The sequence below is a fragment of the Tupaia chinensis genome, unplaced genomic scaffold, assembly GCF_000334495.1.
Source record: "Tupaia chinensis unplaced genomic scaffold, TupChi_1.0 Scaffold000624_1, whole genome shotgun sequence".
Taxonomy (NCBI): domain Eukaryota; kingdom Metazoa; phylum Chordata; class Mammalia; order Scandentia; family Tupaiidae; genus Tupaia; species Tupaia belangeri.
The window spans coordinates 21181-35415 of NW_006160144.1; the positions used below are offsets into that span (position 1 = coordinate 21181).

Below are 14235 nucleotides of genomic sequence, written 5' to 3' on the forward strand. Positions count from 1 at the left end.
TAAACTCATGCCGGGCGCGTGTGTGTGCATGCCCAAGATCGCGAGAGAAGGATGGAGGAGAAGGGATTGCGGCGTAGCCATCCCCCCCTGGGGGGTGATTTCTCACTTTCTCTCTCTCTGTCTTTCTGGCGAGTGCAAGCGCCGTATAACAAAAACCTCTCCCAAAAAATAAATAAATAAATAAAGAGGGAGAGAGATGTTCCATTAAAAGTGGGTCTTAATGCAAAGGTGAAACTGTAAGTCTCTGTAAATTGTTTAGTTATTAGTAGCAGAGTCAAGGCAGCAATCAGAATAGTCTGACTCCCAGGAGGCCAGACAGTGGTGCAGCATTGAACTAGATGCTCTGCAAGGCAATCCCACACGAAGAACACCTGCTTCAAGACCAGAGACCTCCTTCGGTATACAGAGCTCATCCTTTTTCATGATCCGGCACAGTTAACAGCTGGAGATGGATCATGGCATAGAGACCCTGTTAGGGGTGCCATCTCCCTCTCCCCTGTCCCATGTTTATTGTTTCTCTCTCTGAATAAGTAAATAAACTCAGTGAGAAAAATTCTGACTGCCAGAGACCTATAGCATTGGCTAGTTGATCACACTGCTACTGGAAGTGATACAGATAAGATGTCTACTAAATTCTTAATGTATACAAAATAGAAGAGTTTTAAGTCAGAAGAACGAAAGTCTAACTTGAATCATCAAAAAAAGTCACAGAAGCTAGGTCCACAGTGCAGTAGACAAGTGATGTGCACAGAAAATCAGATCCTGGGAACCAGCAGTTAGCGTAATGGCTATATCGCTGGACTCCCATGTAGTCGATCGCGGTTCGCGTCCCGGACCCGGTGGCTTAAAACTCACACCGGGCGCATGTGCGTGCATGCCCAAGATCCTGAGAGGAGAATGGAGGAGAAGGGATTGCGGCGTGACCATCCCCCCAGGGGGTGATTTCTCGCTTTCTGTCTCTATGTCTCTGTCTGTCTGGCGAGCACACGCGCCCTATAGCAAAAATATCTCCAAAAAAAAAAAAAAGAAAATCAGATCCTATGGCGCTGACCTTGGTTTGAATCCCAGCCACAATGCCTTGAAAAACACTCAGAGCATGGGTGCATGCATGCCCAAGACACTGATGGTATGGAAAGATGGAGGAGGAAGGATTGGTCCTTGACCACATCCCACTGGGGAACTGCTTTTCCTCTCTCTCTCTCTCTCTCTCTCTCTCTGTTTACAAACCCAGAGCCCACTTAATAAAAAGAAAGCCAGGTACCCAAGAGGAAGAACCCCAGTACAAAGCCAAAAATTCAAACTATTGTCTTCGCCCAGACTGTCCTAAAAGGACCTGTGGCCTTTTTTTTTTTTTTTTTAAGAATTATTTTATTTAACTTTATTTACTTATTTATTTCTTAATTTGACCAGAGAGGAACAGAAAGAGAGAGAAAGTGAGAAAGCAAGCCACCAGGTCTGGAACTCGAACCACGGTCAGCCATGTGGGAGTGAAGCGTCCTTAACCACCATGCCACCTGCCAGCCCCCAGGACCTATGGCCTTTTATCAGGTGAGTATTTATTGAGAGAAAGGATTACTAGACACTGGCTCTGAACTGGCATTAATTCCAGAAAACCCAACATCACTGTGGTCCACCAGTCAGAGCAGGGTCTTATGGGAGGTCATCAGCGGAGTTTTGGTTCAAGTTCATTTCACAGTGTGGGTCCAGTGGGTTCCTGAATCCATCATGTGGTTACTTTCCCAATTTCAGATACTGGAATAGATATACTGGACAAATGGCAGAATCCTTATGACTTCAATGTTTCCAATTTGGCAATTTATAACTTCAACTTATAAAACTACCCTCAGCAACGACCTGCCCCCCGCAAGAAAAAAATTTTAAGAAAACAAACAAAAGCAAAATGACTTTTTAAAAAACTGTCAGCACGGGGGCAGCAAGTGGCATGGTGGTTGGGATGCTGGACTCCCACATGGCCGACCACAGTTCAAGTCCCAGACAGTTTCCTTTCTCACTTTTCCTTTCTGTCTGTCTCTGGCCAAATTAAAAAATAATAACAAATAAAGTTAAATAAATAAATTCATTTTTTAAATGGCAGGACTATTTTAATTTATTCTAATAGTTTTTATAACTGTAAACCAAAGTAACTGGGCCTTTTTAACTATGATAACAACATTAATATCTTCATTCTAAATTAAGGTAACTAATCTACAAAACCAGAAGAAATGTTCAATTGAATTAACCGTCTTAATGCTGATAATAACAGCAGCAAGCGTGCTTGGGTGACGAAGATAATAATGAGGTCCATTTTTACCTTCCACTTAATTTTGACTAAAAGTTAAATGGGGCACTCGGTACAGTAATAAACAAAAATATCACAGTATACTGTCAAGTAAGTCCTTAACTAATATAAATGGTTTTTAGTAATATCTCAGTCACAAAATCCCAAACAGAGGGAGTAATGGAACAGAAGGGATTGTGGTGTGACCACTTTCCCTAGGGGTGGGCAGGTGCTTTCTCACTCTCTGTCTCTGACAAGTACATGGGCCCTCTAGCAATTCAAAAACAGAAGAAAGAGGGGCCAGCATGTTGAGTGGTGGTTGAAGTACTGGACTCCCATAGGGCCAACCACAGTTCAAGTCCCAAACCTGGTGGCTTGCTTTCTTACTTTTCCTCTCTCTCTGTCTCTATCTCTCTCTGGTGAGTGCATGTGCCATATAACAAATTAAATAAATAATAATAATAATTAAATAAAGAATAATTTTTTTAAAAAAGATAGATAAGTTCTATACGACAAACTCCTAGGGGCACATTTACAATAAAGAAAACAAAAAAGAAACACAAAAAGTAAGAATCAACAAAATCTAGATTTGAAATACCCTAGAGGTACATAACCCTGAAGTAAGTTGGATGACCAACAGATCATAACTTGTACCATTGTGACCACTGTTACTGTATAAGACTCAAACCCCACTGCCATCTCCTCAGGAAACAGGGTAACATTTTCTACTGCAGGACTCATAAGTTGACTAAACTTACAGAATGCAAGTCTAAATTCCAGTTCTGCTACCTGACTGTGACACGAGCTTTACTTAGCAAGTCAACTACTCTCTCTGAGCCTCAGTTTCCTCATCTGTAAGGAGGGAGGCAGACATCACTAACACTCCTTATGCCCATCTAAGGGCTAGTAGATAGTAAATTATGTACACAATATCAATCTGACCCCATTCTGCCACCACTCTATTTAGTTTCCATCTCTGGTTGGGAAAAATAGTTGGGAGATTTTTTTCACCAGAGCACACCAATCTCATTTGCTCACTTTTGAATTCTGAAAATTACATTACTAATCTATTATCAAAATAGATATAACTCGGGAACCAGCAGTTAGCATAATGGCTACGTCGTTGGACTCCCACATAGTCGACCGTGGTTCGCGTCCCGGACCCGGTGGCTTAAAACTCACGCCGGGCGCGTGTGCGTGCGTGCCCAAGATCCCAAGAGGAGAATGGAGGAGAAGGGATTGCGGTGTGACCATCCCCCCTGGGGGGTGATTTTTCGCTTCTGTCTCCATGTCTCTCTGTCAGTCTGGCGAGTGCACTCACCCTATAGCGAAAAAAAAAAAAAAAAAAAGTAGATATAACTCATACACAGATTCTTAGCTTGAGTTTTCTTACTCCCTACAGCAGGTATTTCCAAAGCACAGGCTCATGGTTCCAAGTTAAACTAATTTGACAACTTAAATAAACAGTGACTTTGACTTACAGTACACTAAAACTAATTTAAAACCGGTATCTTGACATATCAACTCTGAATAGTATCACAAGAAATTACTGAATTTGTTCATTCTTGTGAGTGATGTACTTTTAAAATAAAATAACAGTTTCAAAGTTAGCACTATAAGAAATTAATCTCACTTACTTGCATTTCCTAGGTGGGAAAGAATGGGATGGCCCGGGGTGTAACCAATAGAAAAATGATTGAGAACAGCTGGTACCAACAGTGTAAAGTCAGCTAGGTGTGGGACTGAGTCACTGAACCATTGTATGAAACTGGGCAAATCACTTAAGTTCTATGAGCTGTGGTCTTCTCATCTGTGATAAAAAAGGAAAAACCACCTACCTTAGGGATATTGCAAGGATTAAATAAAATAAAACTCGGTATCATGGAGGATAGAAATACAGTGTCTGAAATATAGTTGGCATTCAATGAAGATCAGTTTTACCTCTTTACCCTATGTAGGAGTTCCTGCATGGACCATCCTTAGCATGAAACTTAACCCAACCAAGTCAATGATTTTTAACCACCCTATAAACTCCGAAGCATGTATTACAAGAAAGTATCTTGCAACATACAGAGGCCGAATTATTCAATTAAGAAACGATATACAAGATTTAATGAGGGCAGGGCCAGCAGGTGGTGTGGTGGTTAAAGGGTGCTGGACTCCACATGGCCAATTATGGTTCAAGTCCTGGACCTGGGAGCTGGCTTTCTCACTTTCATCCCCCTCCTCTTACTCTGTTCCTCTCTGGTCAGATTAAAATAAATAAATAAAGGTAAATAAAATAATTCTTAAAAAAAAAAAGTGACAGCTTGAAACAACTCTAATCTAAAAAAAAAAAAAAAGATCTAATGAAGGTCGTGTGGTTAAGGATGCTGAACTCCCATGGCTGACCTTGGTTCAAGTCCCAGATCTGGCAGCTTGCTTTCTCACTCTCCCTCTTGCTCTCTATTGCATACATACACACAGGCACTCTGCTCTTCTCTGGTCAAATTAAAATAAACAAATAAATAAATAAATAAATAAAGCAAATAAAATAATTCTTTAAAAAATAAAATCTAATGAGTAAAGTTTTAACTATTCATCTAAATCAAAAATGCTAAGCAACACTGGAAATTTAGTGCCCTGAATTTATTTTTCCCTTCAATCTCTACTATAGTATAAGCTCCATAAGATCAGTATTTTATTCCCCACTATATCCCAGTCAAAGAATCTATTTATAAAGGAGTGCTCATGAACAAATGCATGGTCTTTGCCTGTCACTTAATGTCTTTATCCATTAAATGGATAGAAGTAGCTTCCTATTACAAGGAATTCTCAAAAATATTCTCATTCTTCTACTCAGAGGGAACATTTTTATATTGTATATTATTTGATATTATAAATGTTCATCACTTTTTTAAAAAAAATTATTTATTCATTCATTTATTTTAATTTGACCAGAGAGAGAGAGATAAGGAAGGAAAATGAGAAAGCAAGCCACCAGGACTAGGACTTGAACCGTGGTCGGCCATGTGGGAGTGTACAGGGACAGAGTGTGAGAGAGAGAAAGTGAGAAAGCAAGCCACCAGGTCCAGAACTCGAATCGCAGTCGGTCATGTGGGAATCCAGTGCCCTTAACCACCACACTACACGCCGGCCCCAGACTCTAGGAACTTTTATAGCTGAGGACTTACTAACACATGCAATCATGTCACCTATAAGACATCTAGGGATGGCTCTGTGGCACAATAGTAATGCACTGCTTGAGAAGCTAGATCCCACAAGGCAAACGCATGTTCCAATCCCTGGTCCACGAGCATGAAACACGCCAGACACATGCATCAGTACCCAAGAGCCAAAGGGCTGGTAGAAGGGGATTACAGTGTGACCAAATCCTATGGAGGGTAATCCTCCCTCCCTCTCTCCCTCACTCTCACATTCATGCATGCACAGTCTATCATGAAAAAAGAAAAAAAAAATTTAAGGACATCTAAAAAATAGTCTTATTTTCCGTTTCTAATCTATAAGCATATTCCATTTACTTGCCTTATTGAACTAGCTAGAACCTTCAGAACATGTTGAAGAAGATGTGAGAATATCCCTGACTTGCTCTGGATACTAGGTAGAACAGATTCAATCTTTCACCCTTAGGAGGATGCTAATTTTAGGATTTTCACTGATGTGTGTCTCTCTTTTTTTTTTTTTTTTGTGGGGGGGGGGTTTTTTTTTGGAGGGGGAAGGTTTTTGCTATAGGGCGCGTGCTCTCACCAGAAAGACAGAGAGACAGACAGTGAGAAATCACCCCGGGGGGATGGCCACACCACAAGCCCTTCTCCTCCATTCTCCTCTCAGAATCTTGGGCACACATGCACATGCACCCAGTGTGAGTCTAAGCCACCAGGTCTGGGAATCGAACCATGGTCGGCTACATGGGAGTCCAGCAACATAGCTATTACACTAACTGCTGGTCCCTTCACTGATGTCTCTTATCAGATTGAGAAAGTTTCCTTCTATTCCTCAGTAGTTACTTGAGAACTTTTATCATTAATTAGTGTTGAAGTCTGTCAAATGCATTTTTTTCATTGTCTTTTTTTCCTGATATTTTTATTTATTCATTCTAATGATTATTTATACATTTAATCGCTACACATCATTTAGATTTTAAAGAGACTCTACTCGGCGTGACACACACCTCAGTTCAGCCCAGACGAGAATATAAACACGTCATCAACAAATAACAAACCATATCCATGTCCCACAAATGCCCTACCTCTCCACTTCTTTCCCCAAATTTCCTTTCCTATGTTCTTCCCCTCCCCCACTCTTTGCACGTTGGCTCTAGTGTCCATAACAATTTTTAATGCTTTTATGTCCTCCAGTCTTTCAGTCTCTGCCATAGAGTGCTGACAGTCGGTATATGTTAAGGGGAGACATACAATGTCCCTCTTTCATAGCCTGACTTGCTTCACTCAGCAACGGATCTTCCATATTCATCCACTTTCTATCAAATTCTAGGGGCTTGTTGTTTTTTATGGCTGAATAGTATTCCACGAAGTATATGTGCTCTGTCAAATGCATTTTAATGTAGCTATTAAAAAGTCACCTTAGGGAGCCAGCGGGTGGCATGGTGGTTAAAGTGCTGGGCACTCCCACATGGCTGACCATGGTTCAGGTCCCACATCTGGTGGTTTGCTTTCTCAATTTCTCTCTCACTCTCTTTCTCTTTGTGTCTCTCTCTCTGGTCAAATTATAATAAATGAATGAATAAATGAAATTAAAATAAATAATTCTTTGAAAAAAGAAATCCATGAACATTGATCATGCTTGAAAAAAAAGGTCACTTGGGAACCAGCCAGTGGCATGGTGGTTGGGGCACTGGACACTCCCACATGGCCAACCACGGTTCAAGTCCTGGTCATGGTGACTTGGTTTCTCACCATCTCTCTCTCTCTCTCTGTCTCATGATTGAATGAACAAATAAATAAATATTATTTTTTTAAAAGTCACCTTAGATTTTTTCTTTTATTCTATTAATATTAATTCAACCCTACAACTAGAAAAAACCCAAATGGTCATGATATATTCTTACTACACATTGCTAGATACAATCTGCTAACATTTTAATGATTTGTGTGTGTGTGTGTGAATACACACACAAATAACACTGTGGCATAGTTTTCTTTTTTTCCTAATGTCCTTTGACTAAGTTGGCATCAAGGTGGTATACTGGCCTCATAAATGTTTTCTGAATATTGTGAAAAAAAATTGTTATTATTTCCGCCCTTAAATGTCTGATAGAGTTCACCAATAGTCTTATAGGTCTGGACTTCTCTTTGTGGGAAGACTTTTTTCTCCTATAGGGAGCATGTGCTTGCCAGAGGTGGACAGACAGAGAGAGAAGGTAAGACATCACCACCTACCACCATCCCTTCTCCCCCATTCTCTCAGGATTTGGGACATGCAGGCAATATGCCCCTGGCATAATTCTTAAGCCACTAGGTCCAGGATTTGAACCATGAAGATGGTCATGTGAGATCTAGCCTCCCTAACCTCCACGCCACTTGCTGGTCAGGGAAGACTTAATTACTAATCTAATTTCATTTTCGTTCCTTTTTTCCTTCAGGTTTTTGCCATAAGGTACATGGACTCACCAGGAAGAGAGAGAGAGAAAGCAAGACCATGACAGGAAAAGTGGGAAATCACCGCTGGGGGGATGGACACACTGCAGTCCCTCTTTCTCCATTCTCCTCCTGGGATTTTGAGCATACATGCACATGTTCTCAGCAAGAACCACAAGCCTACTGGTCCAGAACTCAAATCTCAGTCTGCCATATTGGAGTCCAGCAACTTAACCACCATGCCACCTGCTGATCCCTTAATCCAATTTCTTCAATAAGAGGGATCTTCAAAAAAAAATTCTACATCAAAATAAACTTTTACTTTAATTCCATTTTTTCTATGACCTCTCTGAAGCCACTTTGTAAATATAGATAATTCAGTTTTGCTTTTTCTTTTACTCTCAGATTTGCCTTCTATTTCAACTCGTTACTTTTTCTCTATGTGATTACTCTTTTCCTAGCTTTTTAAATTTATCTATTTATTTATTTTTGCTATAGGCTGTGTGCACGCAACTGGAGACAGACAGTCAGAAGGGGAGAGAGCGGGGAAGTGAGAAAGCACAACCTACAGGGGCGGCCATGCCATAATCCCTTCTCCATTGTCATGTCGGGATTTCAGGCACATATGCACATGCATCTGGTATGCTTCTCAAGCCATCAGGTCTGGGACTTAAACTACACATTCAGCCACATGGGATCTGGCCTCTCCAACTACCACGTGGGCTTCTAGTTGGCTCTTTTTCTAGCTCCTTAAGGCAGAATCTTGGGTCAGTGAGTTGGAAGCTGTAAGTTTACTTCTAAAGCAGTATTAGACGCACTCCACAAATTTTGATAAATTACATTTTCATTTTCATTCAGTTCTAAGTATCTTCTAATTTCCCTTGTGAATGCTTTAACCCAAAGGTTATTTGGAAGTATGTTACTTCACTTTCAAATACTTGGAGATCTTCCAGATCTCTTTTTCTTTTTGATGTCTAATTTAATTCCGTTGTAGCGAGAGGAGTCTCTACATGATTTCAATCCTTTTTAATTTGTTGAAACATGTTTTATAGTCCAGCATATGGTCTATTTTGGTAAATGTTCCATGTGCACTTGAGAAGAACGTGGGCAGAGTGCTCTATAAATGTCAATTAGGTACAGACCATTGAGAGTATTGTCTAAATCTTCTATATCTTGACTAAATTTTTTGCCTGCTTGTTCTATTAATTACTGAGAGAAAATACTGCAGTTTCCAACTTTAATTGTTCATTTGTCTATTATTTCCTTTCAACTGTCAATTCTTGCTCTACTTTGTTAGTGGCTACAGACTGGTATTCTCTTAGGATAAAATGGATTTTCATCCTAAGTAGTAACTTGTAATATTTTCCTTGTTCTGAAGTCTGTGTTGTCTAATACAACATAGGTACTCCAGGTTTTTATATCTAAGGTTGATACAGTCTTTTTTTTTTTTTTTTTGGAGAGGTTTTCGCTATAGGGTGCATGCGCTTGCCAGAAAGACAGAGAGAGACAGAGAGATAGAAAGCAAGAAATTGACCCCCAGGGGGCCACACCGCAATCCCTTCTCCTCCATTCTCCTTTTGGGATCTTGGGCATGCATGCGCACGCGCCCGGCGTGAGTTTAAGCCACCGGGTCCAGGACTTGAACCACGGTCGACTACGTGGGAGTCCAGGAACATAGCCATTACGCTGTTAGTCCCAATACAGTCATTTTTTTCATTCTAAATAATAAAGTTACTGTTTGAAAATAATGTGGGTTTTTGGCAGATAGCATATAGCTAGCTAGCTCTTGCTTTTTTTTTTTTTTTTTTTTTTGAGAGATTTTCACTGTAGGGTGCGTGCGCTCGACAGACAGACAGAGAGAGACATAGAGACAGAAAGCGAGAAATCACCCCCCAGGGGGGATGGTCACGCCGCAATCCCTTCTCCTCTATTCTCCTCTCGGGATCTTGGGCACGCATGCACACGCACCCGGCGTGAGTTTTAAGCCACCGGGTCCGGGATGCGAACCGTGGTCGACTACATGGGAGTCCAGCGACATAGCCATTACACTAACTGCTGGTTCCCAGCTCTTGCTTTTTGATCTAGTCTGACAAACTTTTCATTGAGGGCTAGGCCACTTATCATTTATTTCATTATTGATATACTGGGTTGTTGGTAAAGTCATGTTTTTCTGTTTTTCTATGCAAAAATGGGTCATGACTTTTCTGACAACCCAACAGTTGGGTTTAAATCTACCCTACTGAAATTTTAGTTTGTTAAGTTTTTTTCTTCTTCCTCTTTTCCTTCCTTCTCAGGACTAAGCTGTATTTTTAAGTGTTCCATTTTATTTCCAATAAGGGATTGTTCGTAATTATTTATTTTGTTACTTTTCTAGTGATGGATATATATAGATAGATATAGTCTGCCCTCAAATTATGTCACTCTTAAAAGTTATTTAAGTGTCCAGATGCAGTGGTGCTGCTATGACACTATGCCCTACAGACTGGGACCACATGGAAGGCCTGGATTTGATTGACAGTCTTACATACAAGTCAGATGCAGTTCATGCTTGTGATCCCAGTGACTCAGGGAGGCTGAGGTAAGAGGATCAAGAGTTCAAGGCCAGCCTGGCCAACATAACAAATAAAGAACTGGGCCAACCTATGGCATATTGGCTAAGGCAGCTAGATCCCACATAGCCAACTATGTGGTTCAAGTCCCAGATCTAGCAGGTTGAAAAACATTCCAGGCACATGTGCATGCATGCCCTAAACTCCAAAGGACAGATGGAGGAAAAGGGATTATGACATGGCCATTCTCTATGGTGCGTGCTTTCTCACTTCCCCTTTTGCCGAGTCTCTTCATCTCTCTCCGATGTGCACATGTGCCCTATGGCTGTAGTCCTAGCTGCAAGACTGAGGCAGGAGGATGGTGACTTGGCAAGACCCAATCTTTTTAAAAAGTCTGTAAATGTCACCCATAGTAATAACTGTGTTGTAAGCTTCTAGTCCAGAAATAAATAAAACGTTGTGGAACTTGTTAAAGTAAGTTATCTACAACAAGTAATTCTATACAACAAATAGCTCCTCCAGTTCTGGTCCTGAGTATTCAAAACTTGTTTTTCTTTTCATTTTTTTTGGCTAGAGGGTGCATGCACTTGCCAGAGAGAAACAGAAAGATAGGAGAAACAAGTCCTGGCCAATTGGCCTATGGAATTCTGCTCCTTAAGTACAAGGTCTTGGAACCAGCCTAATTTATTTTTCTTACTGAGTATTTTAACAGGGAGGAAATGGACAACTAATCAAGACCTCAGACCTTTTAGGTCCTGTTCCAATAGCAAGTATGACATATAATCTCACTTCACTTACCCCGCATATACTATTCTAATTAATCATCTCTAACTCTGACTTAGATGAAAAACATGTGGCGAGGCTCACCTTGCACTATTCTAAAGCACTGGTTGATAACACTAGGGAAATAAAGCACTGCATAGTAAATACAGTTTAATAGAAAAGAATGGCCTCCCAGGCCATACAGAAAAGAAAAGTAAAAGGTTGGGAATTAGACTTAGTAGATTTAGTTCAGTCTCCTACACAATGACTATACTACAGTTCTAATAATTACTTACACAGCTTCTGTTCAAATACCTGCTATAAAAGAAAAATACCATGCAAAGTACTGTAATCTAATTCAAGGCAACTGACAGACTTTTCTTTCTTTGTTGTTTTTTTTTTTTAACCTATTCTGAGTCACAGAACATTTTAAGAATGTATTAACCGGGTACCAGCAGATTGTGTGGTAAGGCACTGGACATTCTCACAAGACTGACCATGGTTCGAGTCCCAGACCTGATGGCTTGCTTTCTGACTTTCTCTCTCTCCCTCTCTCTCTCTCTCTCTCTCTGTCTGTCTCTCTAGTTATAGAAAAATAAATGAATGAATAAATAAAATTAAATAAATGATTCTTAAAGGAAAAAAAAATGGATTAACTAACCAAATTAATTCTTTAAAAAAGAATGTCTGATGGCATAAGGGTTACTTTGCTGAACTTCCTTGTAATGGACCGTGGTTCAAATCCTAGATCTGGTGGCTTAAAACTCATGCTGGGCTGGGAACCAGCAGTTAGCGTAATGGCTATGTCGCTGGACTCCCACATAGTCGACCGCGGTTCGTGTCCCGGACCTGGTGGCTTAAAACTCATGCCGGGCGCGTGTGCGTGCGTGCCCAAGATCCCGAGAGGAGAATGGAGAAGGGATTGCGGCGTGACCATCCCCCCTGGGGGGTGATTTCTCGCTTTCTGTCTCTATGTCTCTCTCTGTCTGTCTGGCGAGCGCACGCGCCCTACAGTGAAAGTCTCTCAAAAAAAAAAAAAAAAAAAACTCATGCTGGGCCCATGTATGTGTGCCCAAGATCCCAAGAAGAAGAGAGAAGGGAATGCAGCGTGGCCATCTCCCATAGGAGGTGATTTCTCACTTCCTGTCTCTCTCTCTCTCTAGCAAGCACATGCACTCTATAGCAAAAATCTCTTAAAAAAAAAAAAAAAAAACCTCTGCCCTAGATACTAAGCTCTTTTGCTAAGCCTCAATACCACGCTACTCTATAATGTCATTCTTTGACTTAACTGTAATATTTTATCAGAATTTTCCTTAGGTTGTTTATCTACATTTTAATCTTGCTTTCTGAGCAACACAGAATTCATCCAAATGAATCATACTCCCTTCTCTTAGGTACATAACACCTTCACACTGCCATTACTGTCTGCAGCTGTGTGCCACTGACATGAGTCCATGACCATTCTTAAAAGTGCTTCAAGAATGTACAGTAAATCTGAATGGCTCTTTCTCTTTTTTTTAATATTTTTATTTATGCATTCATTTATTTATTTTAACTTAACTAGAGAGAGACACAGAGAGAGAGAGAGAGAGGGAAAGTGAGAAAGCAAGCCACCAGGTCCAGGAATCGAACTGTGGTCAGCCATGTGGGAATGTCCAGCACCTTAACCACCATGCCACTTGCTGGTCCCCATGGTAGGCTCTTTCAACACCCCATAACACCTGAACACAGCACAGACTGAGTAAAAGTTGTTTAAACTCAACTGCTAAAAAATTTGAACACTAAGATTTCAATATAGGGGCTGACAGGTGGTGTGGCGGGTTCAAGGCCCTGGATTCCCACATGGCTCACCACAGTTCAAGCGAGTCCCGGACCTGACGGCTTGCTTTCTCACTTTCCCTTTCAATCTCTCTCTTATCAAATTTTAAATAAATATAAATAAATATTCAATTAAATAAATAAATAATTTTTTGAGGAGCTATTTTATTTAACTTTATTTATTTATCCATTTTTTAATTTCAGTTTAACCAGAGAGGGAGAGAAAGAGAGAGAAAGTGAGAAAGCAAGCCACCAGGTTCAGGACTCAAACCGTAGTCAGCCACGTGGGAATCCAGCACCTTTAACCACCACACCATCTGCCAACCCAATAAATAATTATTAAAAAAAAAAAAAGATTTCAATATAACCAGTAAGTCTCTTTTCTTTCATAGCCAGATACAAACAAATCAAATGCCTTTTTCCTTTGTTTTGCTTTTGCTATAGTGTACAGATGCTCAGGAAAGAAAGACAGAGGAGAGGACAAGAGAAAGTAAGAAATCACCCCCCAGGGGGTGGGGGGATGACCACACCACATTCCCTCCTCTAGTCTCCTCTCAGGATTTTGGACATGCACACCTAAGCACCAAACGTGATCTTCAAGCTGCTAGGTCCAGAAATCAAATCACACAGGTTTATGGCTCTATGGGATCCAGCACTTTAACCTCCACACCACCTGCTATCCCTTCAAATGGCTTTTTTTTTTCCCTGAAGAGAGAGATTTTTGTTACAGGGCACGTGCGATCACCAGAAGGACAGAGAAAAAGTGATGGAAAGTGAGAAATCACTCCCTGGGGGTGGGGGGGATGGCCATGCTACGATTCCTTCTCCTCCATTCTCCTCTGAGGATTTTGGGCATGTATGCACAGGCGCCTAGCATGACTTTCAAGCCACCAAGTTCAGGGTTCAAACCATAGTCAATTATGCAGGAGTCCAGTGACATAACCATTATGTCATTTGCTGGTCCCTAAATGGCTTATTTATTTATTTTAAATAATTATTTTATTTAACTTTATTTATTTATTTATCTTTAATTTGACCAGAGAGGGACAGAGCAAGAGAGAGAGAAGGAAAGTGAGAACGCAAGCCGCCAGGTCAAGACTCAAACCTTGGTCAGCCATGCAACCTGAATGTTATTACTAGTCCAGTGCCCTTGACCACCATGCTACCTGCCAGCCACTAAATGGCGTTTTTTTTAGGCCACCAAATCCAGGACTCAAACTGCACAGTCAGC

General features: G+C 40.8%; 1 protein-coding gene across 2 annotated transcripts in view; it reads right to left on the minus strand.

Annotated features, from left to right (window-relative positions):
* LOC102484392 (serine/threonine-protein kinase tousled-like 2) overlaps positions 1-14235 on the minus strand; it is a 47475-nt gene that overhangs the window by 18353 nt on the left and 14887 nt on the right. The window contains exon 2 of one of the 2 annotated variants that reach the window (XM_014591839.2): positions 3916-4088. The exons of the other annotated variant lie outside the window; for it this stretch is intronic. Coding sequence (XP_014447325.1) covers positions 3916-3921 — 6 coding nt within the window. The 5' untranslated portion in view covers positions 3922-4088. The remainder of the gene's footprint in view (positions 1-3915; positions 4089-14235) is intronic. 2 annotated transcript variants of the gene reach the window in all.